Genomic DNA, 18,415 nt, shown 5'->3' with positions numbered 1-18,415 from the left:
AGTAGGAGTCTGAGCCCGTTTGGGAACACGCTTGTCCATCCCTGTCCACCTGAGCTCTGGGGCCCAGCACCTGCCCTCCACAGAGGCCTTCCTCTCTTCTTTCCGGTGTCCCCAACCCCTCCCTCTCTCCTAACGCACTGTAATCGTGCTGGATCCTGGGTTCGTTCTAGAGCCTTCCTCATCTCTGCCCTTCCTCATCCAAGTTCCTCAAAAGAGATGCATGGGCTGGATCTGCTTCTTTCCCTCCCGTTTCATCCCTACTCCCCAGGAAGATCTCACTAGAGTCACTGGTGCCCTCCTGCTTGCCAAGGCCAGTGGACCTTCCTCATCCTGTATCTGATCTTGTTTTTTTTTTTTAAAGACAGGATCTCACTCTGCCACCCAGGCTGGAGTGCAGTGGTGCAATCACTGCTCACTTCAACCTCCACCTCCCCAGGCTCAAGTGATCCTCCCACCTTGGCCTCTTAAGTAGCTGGGACTATGGCTTGCGCCACCACACCAGCTAATTTTTGTATTTTTAGTAGAGACGGGGTTTCACCATGTTGCCCAGGCTGGTCTCAAACTCCTGACCTCAAGCGCTCCACCCGCCTTGGCCTCCCAAAGTGCTGGGATTACAGGCATGATCCACCATGCCTGGCTATATCCCATCTTTGTGTGACATTCCACCCTGTTTTCCTCCTTTCTTGATACTCTCCTCCTTTGATTATTGGATGAGTTAGTAAGTTGTGTTCGTTAGGCCAATATTTTATTTTATTGTGTTTTAATTTTCCATTGTATTAATTTGGCTAATTATTTTTTCATTAGGTTAATTCTCTGTATTATTTGGGCTATGCTAAACTGTTTAGCTTAGGCTAAGTTGTACTGGTTAGGCTAAACTCCTAGAACAAAGAGATCCAAAAAAAGATGATGGCTTGAAGAATGTAAAATTTGCTTCTTTCCTGTGTTGCAGGTGAACACTCCAGGTCAGCCGGGAGCTCTCACAGCCATTCGGGGACCAGGGTCCTTCCATGTGCTGCTGTGCTGCCCCCTAGGGCCCTGCCAGTGACTCAGGACCGAAGCTGAGTGACTGCCATGCCGGGTTCCAGCCAGCAGGAAGGGCAAGGGAGTGTGGGGCGGGCAGGCCCAGGGTCTTAAAGTCCAGGCTGGGAGAGGCACACACCCCTTCCCCTTCGCAGCCCAGTGGTGGGAATTAAATCACATAGTTGTACCTGACTGCAAAGGGGCTGGGAAATGTGCCTACCCAGCTGGCACAGGGAGCTCAGATTTGGGTGGACAATGAGCAGTGGTCACCAGAGCCCCCAGAGCCTCCCCCTCTCTCCCTCCTCTCCACCCTCTCTCTCCCCACTCTCTCCCTGGCCATTCCTCCCCAGCCCCCGCCTTTTTTTGTTGTTTTTTTTTTGAGACAAAGCCTCCCTCTTTTGCCCACCACAGGCTGGAGTGCAGTGGCATGATCATGGCTCACTGCTTCCTCGACCTCCTGGGCTCAAGTGATCCACCTCAACCTCCCACAAAGCTGGGACTACAGGCACGAACCACCATGCCCAGCTAATTTTTTTTTTTTTTTAATTTTTAGTAGAGACAAAATCTGACTATGTTGACCAGGCTGGTCTCAAACTCCTGGGCTCAAATGATCCGTCCTCCTTGCCCTCCCAAAGTGCTGGGATTACAGGCGTGAGCTGCCACGGCACTTGGCTCCCCTTCGTAAATGTGCCCCAGGGCTCTGTTCTTGGCCCTTTTCTCACCCCACATGTATGCCTTGGCCATTCCCGTCCAATCCTGTCTGATGCCCTAAAGCCTCCCTACCTCCAGCTCAGGCCTCTCTCAGCCACAAACCCACGCAGGCAACAGGGCCAAATCTGGGACTCAAGCCACACTCCTCCTCTGCCTCACTCCACATTCAATCTGTCACCAAAGCTGGTGAGTCTACTTTGTAAGGACCCCCCCACCGAGACTGTCCTCTCCTTCTCCCCGCCGACCCCAACCCCGAATGGGTTCTCACAGCCTCCACCCCTGCCCCCCTGCCTCTACCCCTAGGCACTCCACACCAGCCTCCCATGAATCATGAAATGTGAGTATTCACCCTGCCTCTACCCCCAGGCACTCCACACCAGCCTCCCATGAATCATGAAATGTGAGTATTCACCCTGCCTGTTCCTGAGCCTTCTTCTCTCACAGTCTGATTGGGTCACCCTTCAGGGGCTCCCTCTTGTCTTCAGAATCAACTCCTTACCCTAACATATAAGACCTTTTGTGATCTGACCTCGGTCTACTTCATCTCTTGTCACATGTACCCTGTGCTCCAGCCACTCAAATCTTGGCACTTTTGTATGTGCTCTGCCCCAGTGCCTCCAGGCCTTCACTTCAGGGATTCCTATATCCTTGAAGACTCAATTCAGAGAGCTCCTTCTCTGAGAAGCCCCCTCTGATGCCCTGATGCTCTTCCCACATGCTCCACTGTTCCCTCAACCTCACCAGTCTCCACCTCTATGCCTGTCTTGTCCTGATTGCTCACTTACCTCTCTCCCCTGCTAGGTGGTGAGCTGTCGGAGAGCAATATGAGGTTTTAGTTATTTCTCATCTCCAGTCCTTAGCCCATTGTTGGAGACAGTTAACGCTTAACACTTGAGAAATGTTAGCTCCTTTCTCTTCTCCTTTAAAACTGTGACACAAAGGCTGGGCACAGAAGCTCACGCCTGTAATCCCAGCACTTTGAGAGGCCAAAGCGGGTGGATCACTGGAGGTCAGGAGTTCGAGACCAGCCTGGTCAACATTGCAGAACCCCGTCTCTACTAAAAATACAAAAATTAGCCAGGCTTGATGGCTCACACCTGTAATTCCAGCTACTCGGGAGGCTGAGGCAGGAGAATTGCTTGAACCTGGGAGGCAGAGGTTGCAATGAGCTGAGATCACTCCACTGCACTCCAGCCTGGGCAACAGAGCGAGACTCTGTCTCAAACAAACAAACAACAACAACAAAAACTGTAACACATAGCTTTATACTTAAAACTAAAATCTGGAAACGGCCCAAACATCCATCAACAGGAAAACATATACATTGCAGAATATTCATTCAATCAAATACTACACGGTGATAAAATGAGTTAACTACAGCTTCATGCAACAGCATGAATGAATCCCATGCATAATGTTGAACAAAAGAAGCCAGACCCAAAAACGTACCTTCCATTCTTATGAGGGTCAAAAACAAGCCGAACGGATCTTCGGTGACAGAGGCCAGCATGGTGGTCATCTCCGGGTCGGGAGATCAACTGGGAGCAGGCCTCACACAGCCTCCCAAAGGCTGGAAGTGTTGCTTATCTAGGTCTGGGTGGCGATCACACAGGTAATGTACGTGTGTAATGATCATCAAGCTGAAATTCTGGTGCATTTTAGAGTAGGTAACTTCCCCTCTGTTTGTTTAAGTGCTATGATTTTGTAATAAATCATCGTGGAAGCCGGGTAGAGCGGCTCATACCTGTAATCTCAGCACTTTGGGAGGCTGAGTCAGGAGGATCCCTTGAGATCAGAAGTTCAAGATCAGCCTGAGTAGCATAATGAGACCCCCATCTCTACAAAAAATAAACAGAGCTCACGCCTGTAATCCCAGCACTTTGGGAGGCCAAGGTGGGCGGATCACTTGAGGTCAGGAGTTCTAGACCAGTCTGGCCAGCATGGCAAAACCCTGTCTCTTCTAAAAAAATAGAAAAAAAAAAAAAATTAGCCAGGCATGGTGGTGCGCGCCTATAGTCCCAGCTTCTCAGGAGGCTGAGGCAGGAGAATCACTTAAGCCTGGGAGGTGGAAGTTGCAGTGAGCCAAGATTGTGCCACTGCACTCCAGCCTGGGTGACAGAGCGAGATTCCATCTCAAAAAAAAAAAAAAAAAAAAAAAAAAAATTGGCCAGGCACAGTGGCTCACACCTGTAATCCCAGCCCTTTGGGAGGCCGAGGCGGGTGGATCACAAGGTCGGGAGTTCGAGACCAGCCTGGCCAACAGGGTTAAACCCCGCCTCTACTAAAAATACAAAAATTAGCCAGGCATGGTGGCAGGCACCTGTAATCCCAGCTACTCAGGAGGCTGAGGCAGGAGAATTGCTTGAACTCAGGAGGCAGACATTGCAGTGAGCCAAGATTGCACCACTGCACTCCAGCCTGGGCAACAGAGCAAGACTCCATCTCAAAAAAAAAAATTAAAAATAAACAGAACTAGCTGCGCATGGTGGCACGTGCCTGTGGTCACAGCTACTCGAGAGGGTGATATGGGAAGATCTCTTGAGCCTGGGAGATCAAGGCTGCGATGAGCCAAGATCGCACCACTGTACTCAGCCTGGGTGACAGAGTCAGAGCCTGTTTCAAAAAAAAAAAAAAAAAAAAATCACCATGGATGGCAAGTCTGCGTCTGAGAGGCACTTTCTGTTACAGAGTCCCCTGATTTTAGGTGATGACACTGAGGCCCAGAGAGGGTAAAACACTCAACACTCAGCTTGAGTCGCTCAGCATATCTGTGGAGAGTCCACACCCTAAGGAGGGGACTGCATGTCCTGCTTTCCCCATGCCACTCTAGGGACCTTGGGGGCAGGCTCTGTGTCTTTGTGTCTCTGGAACAGAGCTCTGGGACCTCTACATATTGGTGGGGGCTACTCTCACCCCATAACAGGTTGCTGCTGGGTGGTGAAACATGGCAGCAGTGTGGTCATTTAGAGCACAAACTCAAAGGACACAATTCCGTAGCTGTATGGGCTTAACCTCTGTGAACCCCAGTTTTCTCATCTGCAAAATGGAGCTAATAGTACCATGGTTAGGCGCGGTGGCTCACACCCGTAATCCCAGCACATTGGGAGGCCAAGGTGGGCAGATCATTTGAGGTCAGGAGTTCGAGACCAGCCTGGCCAACATAGTGAAACCCCGTCTCTACTAAAAAATACAAAAATTAGCCAAGCATGGTGGCCCACGCCTGTAGTCCCAGCTACTAGGGAGGTTGAGGCATGAGAATCACTTGAACCCAGAAGGTGGAGGTTGCAGTGAGCCAAGATTGCGCCACGGCATTCCAGCTTGGGCAACAGAGTGAGACTCTGTCTCAAAAATAAATAAATAAATAAATAATAGTACCTACCTCATGTTGTGTCCTGAGGATTACATGAGCAACTAAGCGTAATATAACAAGGCCTGGTTCCAAGGAAATGCCATTACAGTGCTTGCTATGATAACCACTCAGGAGGAAACCTAGTCAGACAGACCAGAGCTACTTTGCTCCTCCACTGGCTGTGTGACCTCAGGCAAGTTAATTAACCTCTCTGAGTCCCATTTCCTCATCTGCTAAACAAATAGTACTTATCTATTGTTATGAAAGCAAAATAATGCCTGTAAAACACCTGACACCTGCTTAAGTTCCTTGTGTGCAGAGACCACGTCTTGCACATCGATCCCCCTCAGGGCTCTCACTCCATGGCCTGGGAGAACGAATCCCTTCCCCAGCCACCCTTCTCTGGCTCGCCGTCCTCCTTCTGGTGCTAGCAGACAGCAGCATCTAGTGGACAAGCTCTGGAACTGCATTCTGGCCAAGGGTCACTCGCCAAGCTGCTGTGCAGTCATTTAAATGAGGCTTTTTAAAAATGCTTTAGACAAGGGTGGAGGGGTCAGGAGGAATGGAGGTGGGGTGAAATGCATTGGGCAAGTATTCATTAGGTGCCTGCTGTGTGCAAGGCACTGATCCAGGACCTTAAAAAATGAAGCAAGAGATACAAGATCACTGTAGAAGGACACAAGAAAAATCACAAATAATTATAACTTTGTCATCAATACCCTAACTTTTTATCTTAGAGAAAATGTGAACACAGCATAGGGGGACTTGGCACACTGGACAGTGTCTTCTCAGGAAGTGTTTTTTGTTTTTGTTTTTGAGACAGGGTCTGGTTTTGTCACCCAGGCTGGAGTGCAGTGGAGTGATCACAGCTCACTGCAGCCTTGATCTCCCTGAAGTGGCTGAGCAATCGTTCCACTTCAGCCTCCAGAGTAGTTGGGACTACAGGTGCACGCCACCACACCCAGCTTGTTTTTTGTTTTTCTTTGTTTGTTTGTTTTTGGTAGCATCAAGTTCTCCCTATGTTGTCCAGGCTGGCTCAAACTCCTGGGCTCAAGTGATTCTCCCCACCTTGGCCTCCCAAAGTGCTGAGATTACAGACACAAGCTACCTTGCCAGCCTTCTCAGGAAGTTTTTACAATTGCAGGGGTGATTTTTTTTGAAGTGGTTGTTACATGTCAATGACTCTCAGTTAAGGCCAAGTCAATAAAATGAAAGCTTAGGTCAGGAAGGTTCTGCCTCGAGTCCCCTGACCCAGGTTCTCCATAGACAGAGGGGAGCGGGAGTGTCTGGCCCCAAAGCCGCACTCGCCCTCCACACTCCACAGTCCCTTCCTACCAGACACAGAAGAGTGAAGAGGGTCTAGAGGTGGCATGAAGCACATCTAACTGGGGGAATCAAAAAATACTTCATGGGAGAGATGACATTTTGCATTGGAGAATGAAGGTAAAGAAAGCAGGGAGGGGCATGCTGGGGGCGCTGGGGAAGGAAGTGCATTCCAGCCTAGTAGACCAGGTATACCTTCACTGGTATAAAGCGAAGTAATGGGAACCAAGTTGGTTGAGGGAGCTGGGGGTTAAGGCCAAATCACAGAGGGCTCAAAATGACAGGCCAAGGAGGCTGCATTTAATACTATCAGGGGACCCACTGAGTAAGAAGGTAAACTGATCTGAGGGCATCAGAGAAAAACCAGACACCCAGAAACTATTAATAGTTAGGTGGCTACTGTCATAGTCCAGCCTAGAGGTAGGGGACACTGCACCATGATGGAGTGGAGATTAGAGACAGAATTGTGAGATCCTTGGGAGGGGAGAAGCAGGGGGAGGCTTGGAAATAGATAGCTGTGGGTCAAATGGGAGGACCCAGCTGAGAATTCAAGGTGCTGAGTCCAGGGGAAGTAATGGGGAGAAAAGCAGAGCTGTAACCAGAATGTGGACTTGACCAGGGGGACTGCTGTGGGCAGGGAGCTGTGGGCAGGGACCAGGAGCTTGGTCTTTGACAGGGGCATATGAGTTGCCATTGTCCCTGTGGAGATGCGGGACCAAGGCTCAGGAGGGGTGCTGGAGGGAGAGGAGGCAGGGACAGTCAAGTGGGAGTCATTTACCCATATAGGTGCAAGTTGATGACCTAGGGGAGGAAAACAGAATCCTGCGGGGAGATAGGGTGGAGGGCAGGCGCCACCGGACTTCATCGGACTCGGTCTTTTTAAAGCTTCTCAGGGAGGGGGGCAAGAGAAGGAGGAGATGGAAGAAGACAGAGGCGGGACCTTTGGGGACAGAGACCCTTGTGAGTGTCCAGCAGTGTCACAGGCTATGCAGAAGTCCAGGAGTGGTGGCAGGGAGGCAACTGTTGAATTTGATGTTGGGGGCTCTCCTGGCTGACCTTGGCAAAAGCGGTTTCAGGGGCAGAAGTCAGGCTGCAAAGGTCTAAGAGGTGAGAGGCAGAGGGGCTGGAGGCGGCTGATGCTCCCGGGAGGAGGGAGGAGACGGTAAGCAGGGCTGGGCTAGGGGGAGGTGAGCGAGGGCTTATTCTGGGGGTCCTGCCAGACCCTGAAGAGGAGGGTAGAGACCCAGAAGCACACGGAGAGGAGACCCTCTGAGACCCTTTGAGACAGAAGGAAAACAGGTGATGCTGTAAGAGCTTAGAGACCCAGACAGAAATAAGACTATGACCACCACATCCCTGACAAACCAACGTGGTGGCCACCAGCCCTAGAGGACACGGGACTGGAGGAAGGGAGGGGTAGAAGCAGGGGCTGAAGACACCTGGGAGGGAGAGCAGACTTCCTCAGACCCTCTCGGGCTCCAGCGTATCGGCGTGGGAGAGGGAGTCCCAGATTCCTGGGAGCTCAGAGCCTAGGGAAAGCCAGGGGTCCCTTTCCCCTTTCCCCAGGCGGCTCCTGTTCGGAGAAACTTGTGGCCCTCGCTTGGAAGCACGCTTTTCCCTATTCCAACCCCAAATACTCAGTACCTGTTTGCTTCCCCCAGAAGTCTGGGCAAGTTTCTTTCTTTTCTGGGACTCAGTTTCTGGGGTGGGCTGAATGATGGAACCCAAAAAGATGTGTCCATGTCCTAATCCCCAGCCCCCACTCCCCCAGAGCCTGTGAATATGACTTCATTTGGAAAAAGGGTCTTTGTGAATGTAACTTAATTAAAGATGTCAAGACGAGATCATCCTGGATTGTCTGGTGGGCCCTAAAGCCAATGACAAGTGTCCTTGTGACAGACAGGAGAGGGGAGGGCCATACCATGGGAGAATGGGAACTCTGCAGCCCCAAGTCAAGGGACACCTGGGGCCACAGAAGCTGGAAGAGGCACGGAGGGGGCCCTTCCCGAGAGCCTTCGGAGGGAGTTCAGCCCTGCAATGCCTTAGTTTTGGACCTCTGGTCCCAGTAAATGGAAGAGAAGAAATATCTGGGTTTGTTGTTGTTGTTGTTTGAGATGGAGTCTCACTCTGTCGCCAGGCTGGAGTGCAGTGTGGTATGATCTCGGCTCACTGCAACCTCCGACTCCCGGGTTCAAGCGATTCTCCTGCCTCAGCCTCCAGACTAGCTGGTATTACAGGCATGCGCCACCAAGTCCAGCTAGTTTTTGTATTTTTAGTAGAGACGGGGTTTCACCATGTTGGCCAGGATGGTCTCGATCTCCTGACCTTGTGATCCACCCGCCTCGGCCTCCCAAAATGCTGGGATTACAGGCGTGAGCCACCTTACCCGGCCGCTTAAATGTCTGTCTTTTAAGCCACCAAGTTTGTTATGATTTGTCATGGCAGCCCTGGAAACTAACGTAGTTCCCTATTCTGTAAAATAACTAGAATTAAATCTTATTTGGCCAAAAGGTGTGTTTTTTAACTCGCCACCCCGCCCCCTTCCAGGTTGAGTTGTAACCCTTTCACTTGCAGGGCGGGGGTGGGGGAGTGAGGGTGGGGGCAGGTGGTGCAGGGAGGAAAGAACCTAAATTAACAGCATCTCCTCCTGCCCCGAAGAGGAGGAAAGTCCAAGAAGAGTATTTCATGCCCACCAGCCCTTCCTCCTTCACCCAGAGCTCACGCCATCATCCCGTGCCCGGCTCCAGGCAGGCGGGTGGGGCAGACGCTGACCCGGAGCGCGTTACTAAAACCAAGGGGCCTTTGAAAATCAGGGAGTCTGCCTTTCCAGACTTCTCCTGACAGCCCCCCTCTTCACAGCGATTCTCTCCCCACCCCTCGTGTCTTCTTCCTCCCGTTCTCCATTCTTGGGGGGCAAAATAAGATGGAGACTCCCGAAGCACAGGGTGGAAGGCACTCCCCCACCCCTTCTTCCTCCTCCTCCCACAACACAGCTGGAGGGGGAGGGGAGGTCAGCAGGGTTCACAGAGGCCAGATGTTAAGGAAAAAGAGAGAAGTGCCCACCCCACGCCCACCCACCCCACCCCCACCCTCACCCCCACCCTCACCCCCAAGGAAAGAAAAATGAAAGGAGACAGTTTTTAAAACAAACAAAACTTTTATGGTCCAAAACAGTTTTTCTCAAGAATCTGCTCTATGCAAACAATAACAACTTTTTACAAAGCATTTTCACAGAAAAGGAGACAAGTCCTTCCCCAGCGTGGGAATTGTTCCTCTCGCACCTCGTTTTCGGGGGAAGAGGGGGCGCTATTCACTAGTGCGGGGTGGAAGGCGCACTGGGTCCCTCAGTTGTTCGGCAGCTCCAAAAGCCCCAGCTTCCCTTCACACCTCAACTTGCCATCTCCCTAAGACCTAAGCTCCCCTGACCTCACCTGGGTGGAGGAGAAAGCACTTCCAATCCTCTCTGACTCAAGATCCTCCTAGCTGGAGGGCATGGCAGAGGGCATGATCCAGGCCTATCTCACCCCTCCCCTGGAAAACAGAACCTCTGACCCCAAACCTAATCCCCTGGCCCTGCCCCCTTCGGATCCATCAGATCTCTGACAACTCCCGCAATCCCTGAGGCTGGGGTGTTGCGGGGGGAAGCTTAAGGTACCTCAGCCCAGGTTCCATCCAGACTCAAACTTTGCCCCTTCAAACCCCAGGGGACTCTTGAAGTTAGGCCAAGAGTCCTTTCATTTACCACCTCTGCAAAGTGCAGCTTGTTTTGTTTCCACTCTTTAAGGGGGCTGAGTTTGGGTGTCCAAAGAATGGACTTGGGCCTGCCTTCCACCTCCACCCCCTCTCATCCATAAATCGGTGGAGGCCCTCGAAAGGCGACTTGTTTGGTCTGATTTTATTGATTTCTTCCACCTTCTATTACTTTCCCTGGGACAGTGTCTAGCCCCTTCCCCAGGCAAAGTAAGCACTTTCCAGGAGAGGAGGTCCCTCAGCCCTACCCGTCCTAAGGGAAGTAAGTTGGGGGAGGGGGCTGATTAATCAAGGTTGGGGGAAATCTTTCTCACCGGCCAGACCTTACACTCGGAAAGCAAACAAGGAAAAAACGGGAACTCCAAAACTGGACAAAAGGGAAAGGTCGGCGGCTGAGGCTGAAGATCTCACCAATTAAGGGTCACCTGCACTTGAGGGGGCCTAGAAAGGGGACAGGAAGGGGGTGATCTTCCTCTTACCCAAGTTCCCTCACCCATTAAAGGCTCCAGCGGGGCTTGGAGCGTTAGGGAAGGCCTGAGGGGAGCAAAGGGTTAAAGGCCAGGACAGTGGGGGTGGGGGATGCCCCCAGGGAGCTGCCAATCATCTCCCCACCCCCACCACAGCCCCGCACCCCAGGCTCGCCCACAGACACAGTAACAACCGGTTTGTCCATCACCGAGGTCTCTCTCCTCTCCCCTTTTTTTTGGGTGGGGGGGTGTCTTTGAGCGGTGGCCTCCTTTGCTCCCACTGGGGTGCAGGCCCTGCCTCCAACGGTCCGAGATGGAAGGGGGCAGGGATTGGAATCTATGTCATCAGCCTTCTCCCGACTCCAGCCCTGGGTTCCTCTGCAAAGGATGAGGGGGAGGGACCGTCACCCCGAAAACTTAGGTGCTTGAATGAAGATCACTGTTATTTAGGTCCCTCTGCCCACAGCTCCTAAAATGTAAAGGAAGGGGACAAATGTGAGAAACGGGGCTCCCTCCTCAAGCCCGCGGTTTGGCCATGGTCCCAACTTTTCCCCTTTGGCAGAAGTCCCACGGTCAGCTTTCATCCATGTTGATCCCCCAGAATTTGAGGCCAGGGGGCTCGGGGACAGCGGGACCCCCCATCTGCCACCTCCACAGCGGGTGGGCGGGCGGGGGCTTAGAGTCTCCCTGGAGGCGAAGCGAGGATGCCGGCTTTAGGTCTCCGTCTTCCCCCACCACCAGGGCCGGGGGGCAGGGGAAGCAGTTGAGGAGGCTGAAGGTGCTCGTGGTGGGGAGCGTCGGTGCAGGGCGGCGGGGCTGCGCGGTGCGCGGAGGGGGCGCCGGCAGCCGGCGTTTCTTGGCGGCTCCCCGAGCCGGCCCTTTCGCAGGCGGCCGCTCTGGCCCCCGGCGCAAACTCGGAGTGTCCAAAGCGAAGCCCTTCGCGTAACACCAAAGTTTCGACCGGCGGATCAGACGATCGAAATGTTCCTGGCGGAGATCTCCGGGTGCGGCCGGAGCCGGGCTGGCCGTCGAGGGGCTGGCCGCTGGAGCCTCGGGGGCGGCCGGCGGGGGGTTTCCATCGACTTCGGCAGGCTGGCCGGGCAGGAACGGCCGCGGCGCCGTCCCGGGACCCGCGGGCTCGGTGGAGAGGCCCGCAGGTGGCGACGGAGGCCGGGAACTGGGTTCCTGAGGCGGGCTGGCGGCTGGGCCACGCTGAGGCTCGAGACCCGGGGCCGGGCGAGGCGGGGCCGAGGCGAAGCCGGTCGTAGATTCCCGAGGGTGCGGGGGCGCAGGGCAGCGGCCCGGAGGTGCACAGGAGCGAACGCCGAAGTGCGGGAAACCGCCTCCGCCCTCTTCCTCCTCTCCGCGGCGGGGGCACGCTGCGACGTCCGCATCCTCGCCGGCCGCGGTGTTAGGAACGCCGGGCCGCCCGGTCGGTGCCCAGAGGTGCTTCAGGCCATCCGGGGCCCAGCCGCCAGGGCGCAGGGGGGCCTGAGGGCCCCGCAGCACTGGGGACCGCGCCGCCAGCTCCCCAGGCCCCGGGCCCAGAGAGGACGCTCGGGGCTTGGCAAGGGCGCAGAAGGCGAGGGCACGCAGGCACAGCGGAGAGAATTCCTGGGTCCCCCGACACGGCTTCCGGGGCGTGGGGGAGCAGGGCGACCCTCGCGGGGACGCCGGCACTGCCAGGCGGGGCGCGGGGCACAGGGTCTCCATGGAGCAGCCTGAGGGGTGCCCACTGAGCGGGTCCAGGTCCCAGCGGCGGGATGCCCTGGCTGCCCGAAGAGCCCACGGGCGAGGGGAACATCGCCCCCCGTCGACGGGGAGGTCTCTGCTCACGGGCGCCCCCGGCCCGCCACCCGGGGCCGCAGAGCTCGGGCTCCCTCTTCGCTCTCCTCACGCGGCCCTCCCGGCGGCCGGACTCCTGGGTCCCTGTGAGTCCCGGCGGGGTCGGTCGCCCTTCTGCCGCCGCGTCCCCTTCGCAGCCCCGGCGGGAGACCCTCTCGAGTCGCCCGAAGCGCAGAGGCAGGGGAAACAAAGCGGCCGGCGGCCGCGGGAGGCGGGAAGGACCCCGGGCCCGGCACCCGGTGCCCGGGCCCAGGCGGCGGGGAGGGCGCCTTCCGCCCGCTCGGTTTCTTTCTTCCCCGCTGGCTCCCGGAGACCGCGTTATAGAGAACTGCCCCCTCGCTGCCCCAATACCAGCGCCGGGGCCGCGAGCCCGCTGCTGATTGGGCCGCACCGCCCGTGACGTTAGCCCGGACCCCACCCCTCCGGCGGCACCGCCCCCGTCCCCATTCCGCACACAGACACACACACGTGGACCCGGCGCGGCGGCGGCTGGGAGGGAGCGCGGGAGGGAGCGTGCGCGGGTGGGATCGCGAGGGGCCAGATGCGCCGCCGCACGTGGCCCGGTGGCGTCCTGGGATTTCGTCGTCGCAAAGCCACTCGTTTTTTCCCGAGCAGTCACGGTTTTGCATCTGTAAAATGGGACGGTTCATATCTGCCCTCTTGGGACTAAAAGAGCTATGTGAATCAACGTAGATGAATCTCAGAAATAATGTTTAGGGGAAAGATGAAATGAGGCAATGGTCGTTTACAAGCTTTGCACAGCAGGGATTCTAGCGGGCCGTGAATGGCCCCTAAAACAGTGCGTGGCACACAGTAGGCTCAAAAATGCTGTAATGTATAAGTAGTTAATAATTCAGTACTTGTATGCAAGATGAACAAAAAAAATAAATTTGGAAGGGTGGGAGTGTTATTACATCCATGGAAGCCGATAAATAGGCTGTCTCAGTATCTATTTCCATTTCTCTGATGCAGTATCTAAATACTCCGCCTCAACTAAATTCCGAGGGCTGGCTCTGCAACCCCTGACCCCCAATCCCAGGATGCCCCCCTCTGAGGTTTGATCTGCCAAACAGGTTGAAGAGGCCAGAGGAGGGCACGCGCAGACCCTCACTCTCATCTGCCCCAAGGAAAATAAAGAAAAAGTGAATTCCCAGTACAAATTCTGATAATGCAGAACACACCCCCACCCTGTTCTATCCCCTTAACCTTCTTTAGTTTCTGCATAGCTTATTGTTACATAAAAGTCTGTAAATGGATTTATTCTTTAGTGTCTGTCTCTCCCATTAGTCTGGAAATGAGTTGACGAGAACTTTGTCTTGATCATCGGTGCATCCCCCACTGCCTAGAACAGTGGCCAAGATATAATAGGTGCTCAATCAATATGTGTGAATGAATGAATGAATGAGCAAGTGAGCGAGTGAATGAATCCTTGGGATATTTCTCTCTTGATAAAAATCAGGTTATTGGAATACTGCCGTTTCCTATCTGTGGAAATACAGAGATTGGTATGATGACTTGGGGTAAAGGTGTGGAAGAATGCTGGGGGCGGCCCCACAGATAAATATCTTATTCTGGGGCCAGGACAAGAGAGGGTTTCAGAACGGGGACAAATGATACAGCTTGCCTCCGGGCCCTTCTAGCAGTGACAACAGAGGTGTAGTTTCCCTATGTGTCATCAAATAACATCTGGGAGGACAGGGGTAAGGAGGATCTGCCTCCCCCACCTGCAAAGTCCAGAGGTAAAGTCCCTAGGTGGGGCGAGGGTTTGAGGAAGGAGGAGGTGTGATGTTCCATTGCCCAAAACACTCACCCTCTAACATCTGCAGAAGAGCTCTCCAGGGCAGTTGTCACAAGGGGGGATCCTGGGGTCCTGCCAAGTCATGAAGCTGAGCTGGGTCTAGACTCCAGGGCTCATAATTGCTCGAAAAGCCCACCTCTACACACACACACACACACACACACACACACACACACACACGGAAAGTTCTGGAAGGATGATCTTCATGGCTGTCTCTTCTGCAGGACAGTGCTGAGGACTCATCCTCAACAACAGTGCCTACTTGCACTCCTGTGCCTACCACAGTGTAGACACAAGGAGAGAATGCCCAAGAAAATGATCAGTATGAATAAATGAGTGAATATTACATAACAGTGCAGATCAATGGCCTCTTCTTTCTCTGCCTCCAAAAGCTGCCAGCTGCCCCTTCCCCATGTGAGTTTGGGGGCTTTATTGAGGGGTCATTACGATTGTGAGTGCTTCTCTCTGCCTCCACTATCCCTACTTCCCCTTGCTCTCATCAGGCACCCCAGAATATGGACTCAGGGATGGAATCACTCTACAAACAGTAGGAGAATAGTGTGAGTGCCTCTCCAGCTGAAAGGAGATCATCAAACCACCCTTTATGGCCTGGATGGGGGCGGGGGTGGCGCTGTGCAACCCTGGGCAGGTCACCTAGACACTCTAAGTCTCAATGTCCTTATCAGTGAAAAGGGGACAACAGTGGCTTCCTCACATTGTTGGGAGGGTTGAAACATGATGTGAGCAGTCACCAGAACTCACGTGGGCAGGCCCAGCTGCTGCAATTACCATTTCCTCCGGTAGAGGACACTCGACCCCATCCTCAGCCTGCTATGAGGGCGGCAACACCCTTCTCAGGAACCTCTCCTCCTCATAGGAGAAAAAGAGGGACAAGGCTGGATGCCGGGTCCCATCTAACACTTCCAGAGTGAAGGCTAGAAAGGGCCCCTCTGGATCCAGAAGCCAGCCCTTCCCTTTCCTTGGCTCATCTAGGTCTCACCTGGGGCAGTAAGGACTGTGTTCAAGGATTTGGGAGCAGGAGACCTGCCCGGTTGCCCCTTTTGGGGAACTGCACCCCAGGCGTCCAACCCCATAGTAACTTCTGTAGTACTTACTGCATGCCAGTCTCTGTTCTAAGAACTGGATGTCACTTAATCTCCATAACAGCCTATGAAATAGACTTTTTTTTTTGAGACAGGGTCTCACTCGGTCGCCCAAACTGGAGTGCAGTGGCGCGATCTCGGCTCACTGCAACCTCTGCCTCCCGGGTTCAAGCCATTCTCCTGTCTCAGCCTCCTGAGTAGTTGGGACTACAGGCGCGCACCACCACACCCAGCTAGTTTTTGTATTTTTAGTAGAGACGAGGTTTCACCATGTTGGCCAGGATGGTCTCGAGCTCTTGACCTTGTGATCCGCCCGCCTTGGCCTCCCAAAGTGGTGGGATTACAGGCGTGAGCCACTGCGCCTGGCCGACACTATTTTTAAAAGTGAACATACCACACATAACCCATTTTAAGTGTCCAATTCAATGATTTTTAGTAAATTTACAGTTATGCAACCATCATCATAGTCCAGTTTTGGGGGTTTTTTTTGAGACAGTTTCATTTTGTCTTCCAGGCTGGAGTGCAGTGGCACAATCTCAGCTCACTGCAGGCTTCACCCCCCGGGTTCAAGCAATTGTCCTGCCTCAACCTCCCAAGTAGCTGAGACTATAGGTTCCCACCACCACGCCCAGCTAAATTTTTTTTTTTTTTTGAGAGTCTCACTCTGTTGCCCAGGCTGGAGTGCTCGATCTGAGCTCATTGCAACCTCCGCCTCTCAGATTCAAGCAATTCTTGTGCCTCAGCCTCCCAAGTAGCTGGGATTACAGGCAGATGCTACCACGCCCGGCTAATTTTTGTATTTTTAGTAGAGACAGGGTTTCACCCTGTTGGCCAGGCTGGTCTCGAACTCCTGACCTCAGGTGATCCGCCCACCTCGGCCTCCCAAAGTACTGGAATTATAGGCGTGAGCCACCGTGCCCGGCCCCATAATCCAGTTTTAGAACATTGCTTTTAAGACTCCTCCTTCCCACTTGTAGCTCTCCCTTCCCATCCCCAGCCCTGGGTGACTAATCTTTCTGTCTCTATAGAGTTCCCTTTTTTGGATATTTTATATAAATGGAATCATGCAATATGTGGTCTTTTGCATCTGGCTTCACAAAAGCATAATGTTTTTGAGGTTTACCTGTGTTGTAGCGTGTATTGGTAATCTGTTCCTTTTTTTTTCTTTTGAGATAGAGTTTTGCTCTTGTTGCCCAAGCTGGAGTACAATGGCACAATCTCAGCTTACTGCAACCTCCGCCTCCTGGGCTCAACCGATTCTCCTGCCTCAGCCTCCCGAGTACCTGGGATTACAGGCACCCGCCACCACGCCTGGCAAATTTTGTATTTTTAGTAGAGACGGGGTTTCTCCATGTTGGTCAGGCTGGTCTTGAACTCCCGACCTCAGGTGATCCGCCCGCCTCAGCCTCCCAAAGTGCTGGGATTACAGGGATGAGCCACTGCGCCCGGCCTGTTCCTTTTTATTGCTGAGTAGTAGTCTGTTGTAGGGATATGCCACATTTTGTTTATCCAATCACATTTGGGTGTTTTTCACTTTTTGGCTATTATCTATAATGCTGTTATGAACATTTGCTATACACGTCTTTTGTGAATATATGTTTTTATTTCTCCTAAGTAGACATTTAAGGGTGGAATTGCTGGGTCATATGCTACATTTATGTTTAACCTTTTTTTTTTTTCTTTTTTTTTTTTGAGACAGGGTCTCACAGTCTCATTCAGGCTGGAGTGCAGTGGCACAGTCAGGGCTCACTGCAGCCTTGACCTCCTGGGCTCACGAGATCCTCTGCCTCAGCCTCCAGTGTGGCTGGGACCACAAGCCTAAGCCACCATGCCCAGCGAATTTCTTTTTAAATTTTTTTTGTAAGACAGGGTCTCGCTATATTCCCCAGGCTAGTCTCAAACTCCTCGGCTCAAGGGATTCTCCTGCCTCAGCCTCACAAAGGGCTGGGATTACAGGCATGAGCTACCATGCCCAGCTGTGTTTAACTCTTTTAAAAACTGCCAAGGTCGGGCATGGTAGCTCACACCTGTAGTCCCAGCACTTTGGGAGGCCAAGGCAGGCTGATGGCTTGAGGCCAGGAGTTTGAGACCAGCCTGGGCATCATGGTGAAACTCCATCTCTACAAAATACAAAAATTAGCCGGGAGTGGTGGCATGTGCCTGTAGTCTCAGCTACTCAGAAGGCTGAGGGTGGGGAATTGCTTGAGTCCAGCAGGTCAAGGCTGCAGTGAGCCACATTCATGCCATTCTGTGCCTGGGCGGCAGAGTGAGACCCTGTCTCAAAACAAAACAAAACTAAACTAAAAACTGCAAAGCTGTTTTCCAAACGGGCTATACCATTTTACATTCCTATTAATATCCATGATATAGGCTGGGCACGGTGGCTCACGCCTGTAATCCCAGCACTTTGGGAGGCTGAGGTGGGCGGATCACCTGAGGTCAGGAGTTCGAGACTAGCCTGGCCATCATGGCGAAACCCCGTCTCTACTAAAAAAATTTAAAACTAGGCCAGGCGCAGTGGCTAACACCTGTAATCTCAGCACTTTGGAAGGCCAAGGCGAGCAGATCACAAGGTCAAAAGATCAAGACCATTTGGCCAACATGGTGAAACCCCATCTCTACTAAAAATACAAAAATTAGCTGCGCGTGGTGGCGGGTGCCTGCAATCCCAGCTACTAGGGAGGCTGAGGTAGGAGAATCGCTTGAACCCAGGAGGCGGAGGTTGCAGTAAGCCGAGATTGTGCCACAGCACCCCAGTCTGGTGACAGAGCGAGACTCTGTCTGTAAATAAATAAATAAATAAATAAATAAGCCAGGTGTGGTGGTGCACGCCTGTAATCCCAGCTGCCCAGATTCTCGGGAGGCTGAGACACAAGAATCGCTTGAACCCAGGAGGCGGAGGTTGCGGTGAGCCAAGATTGCAGGACTGTACTCCAGCCTGAGTGACAGAACAAGACTCTGTCTCAAAAAATAAATAAATAAATAATCCATGGTATAAATGAGGACATTGAGGGAGATAAGTGACTTGCCCAGGTTACACTGCTAGCAA

At 53.2% G+C, this 18,415-nt stretch overlaps 1 protein-coding gene across 1 annotated transcript; it reads right to left on the bottom strand.

Annotated features, from left to right (window-relative positions):
- Positions 1 to 9,540: 9,540 nt before the first annotated feature.
- Positions 9,541 to 12,880, bottom strand: EPOP (elongin BC and polycomb repressive complex 2 associated protein). The gene has a single exon (XM_016931893.3). It carries the CDS (start codon positions 12,331 to 12,333, stop codon positions 11,194 to 11,196), a length of 1,140 nt encoding a protein of 379 aa, XP_016787382.1. The 5' UTR covers positions 12,334 to 12,880; the 3' UTR covers positions 9,541 to 11,193.
- Between the last annotated feature and the right edge of the window lie 5,535 nt (positions 12,881 to 18,415).

Source organism: Pan troglodytes, chromosome 19, assembly GCF_028858775.2.
Source record: "Pan troglodytes isolate AG18354 chromosome 19, NHGRI_mPanTro3-v2.0_pri, whole genome shotgun sequence".
NCBI classification, from domain to species: Eukaryota; Metazoa; Chordata; class Mammalia; order Primates; family Hominidae; genus Pan; species Pan troglodytes.
Note: the sequence above shows the minus strand (reverse complement) of the source record. Positions and strands in the feature narration are given on the sequence as shown.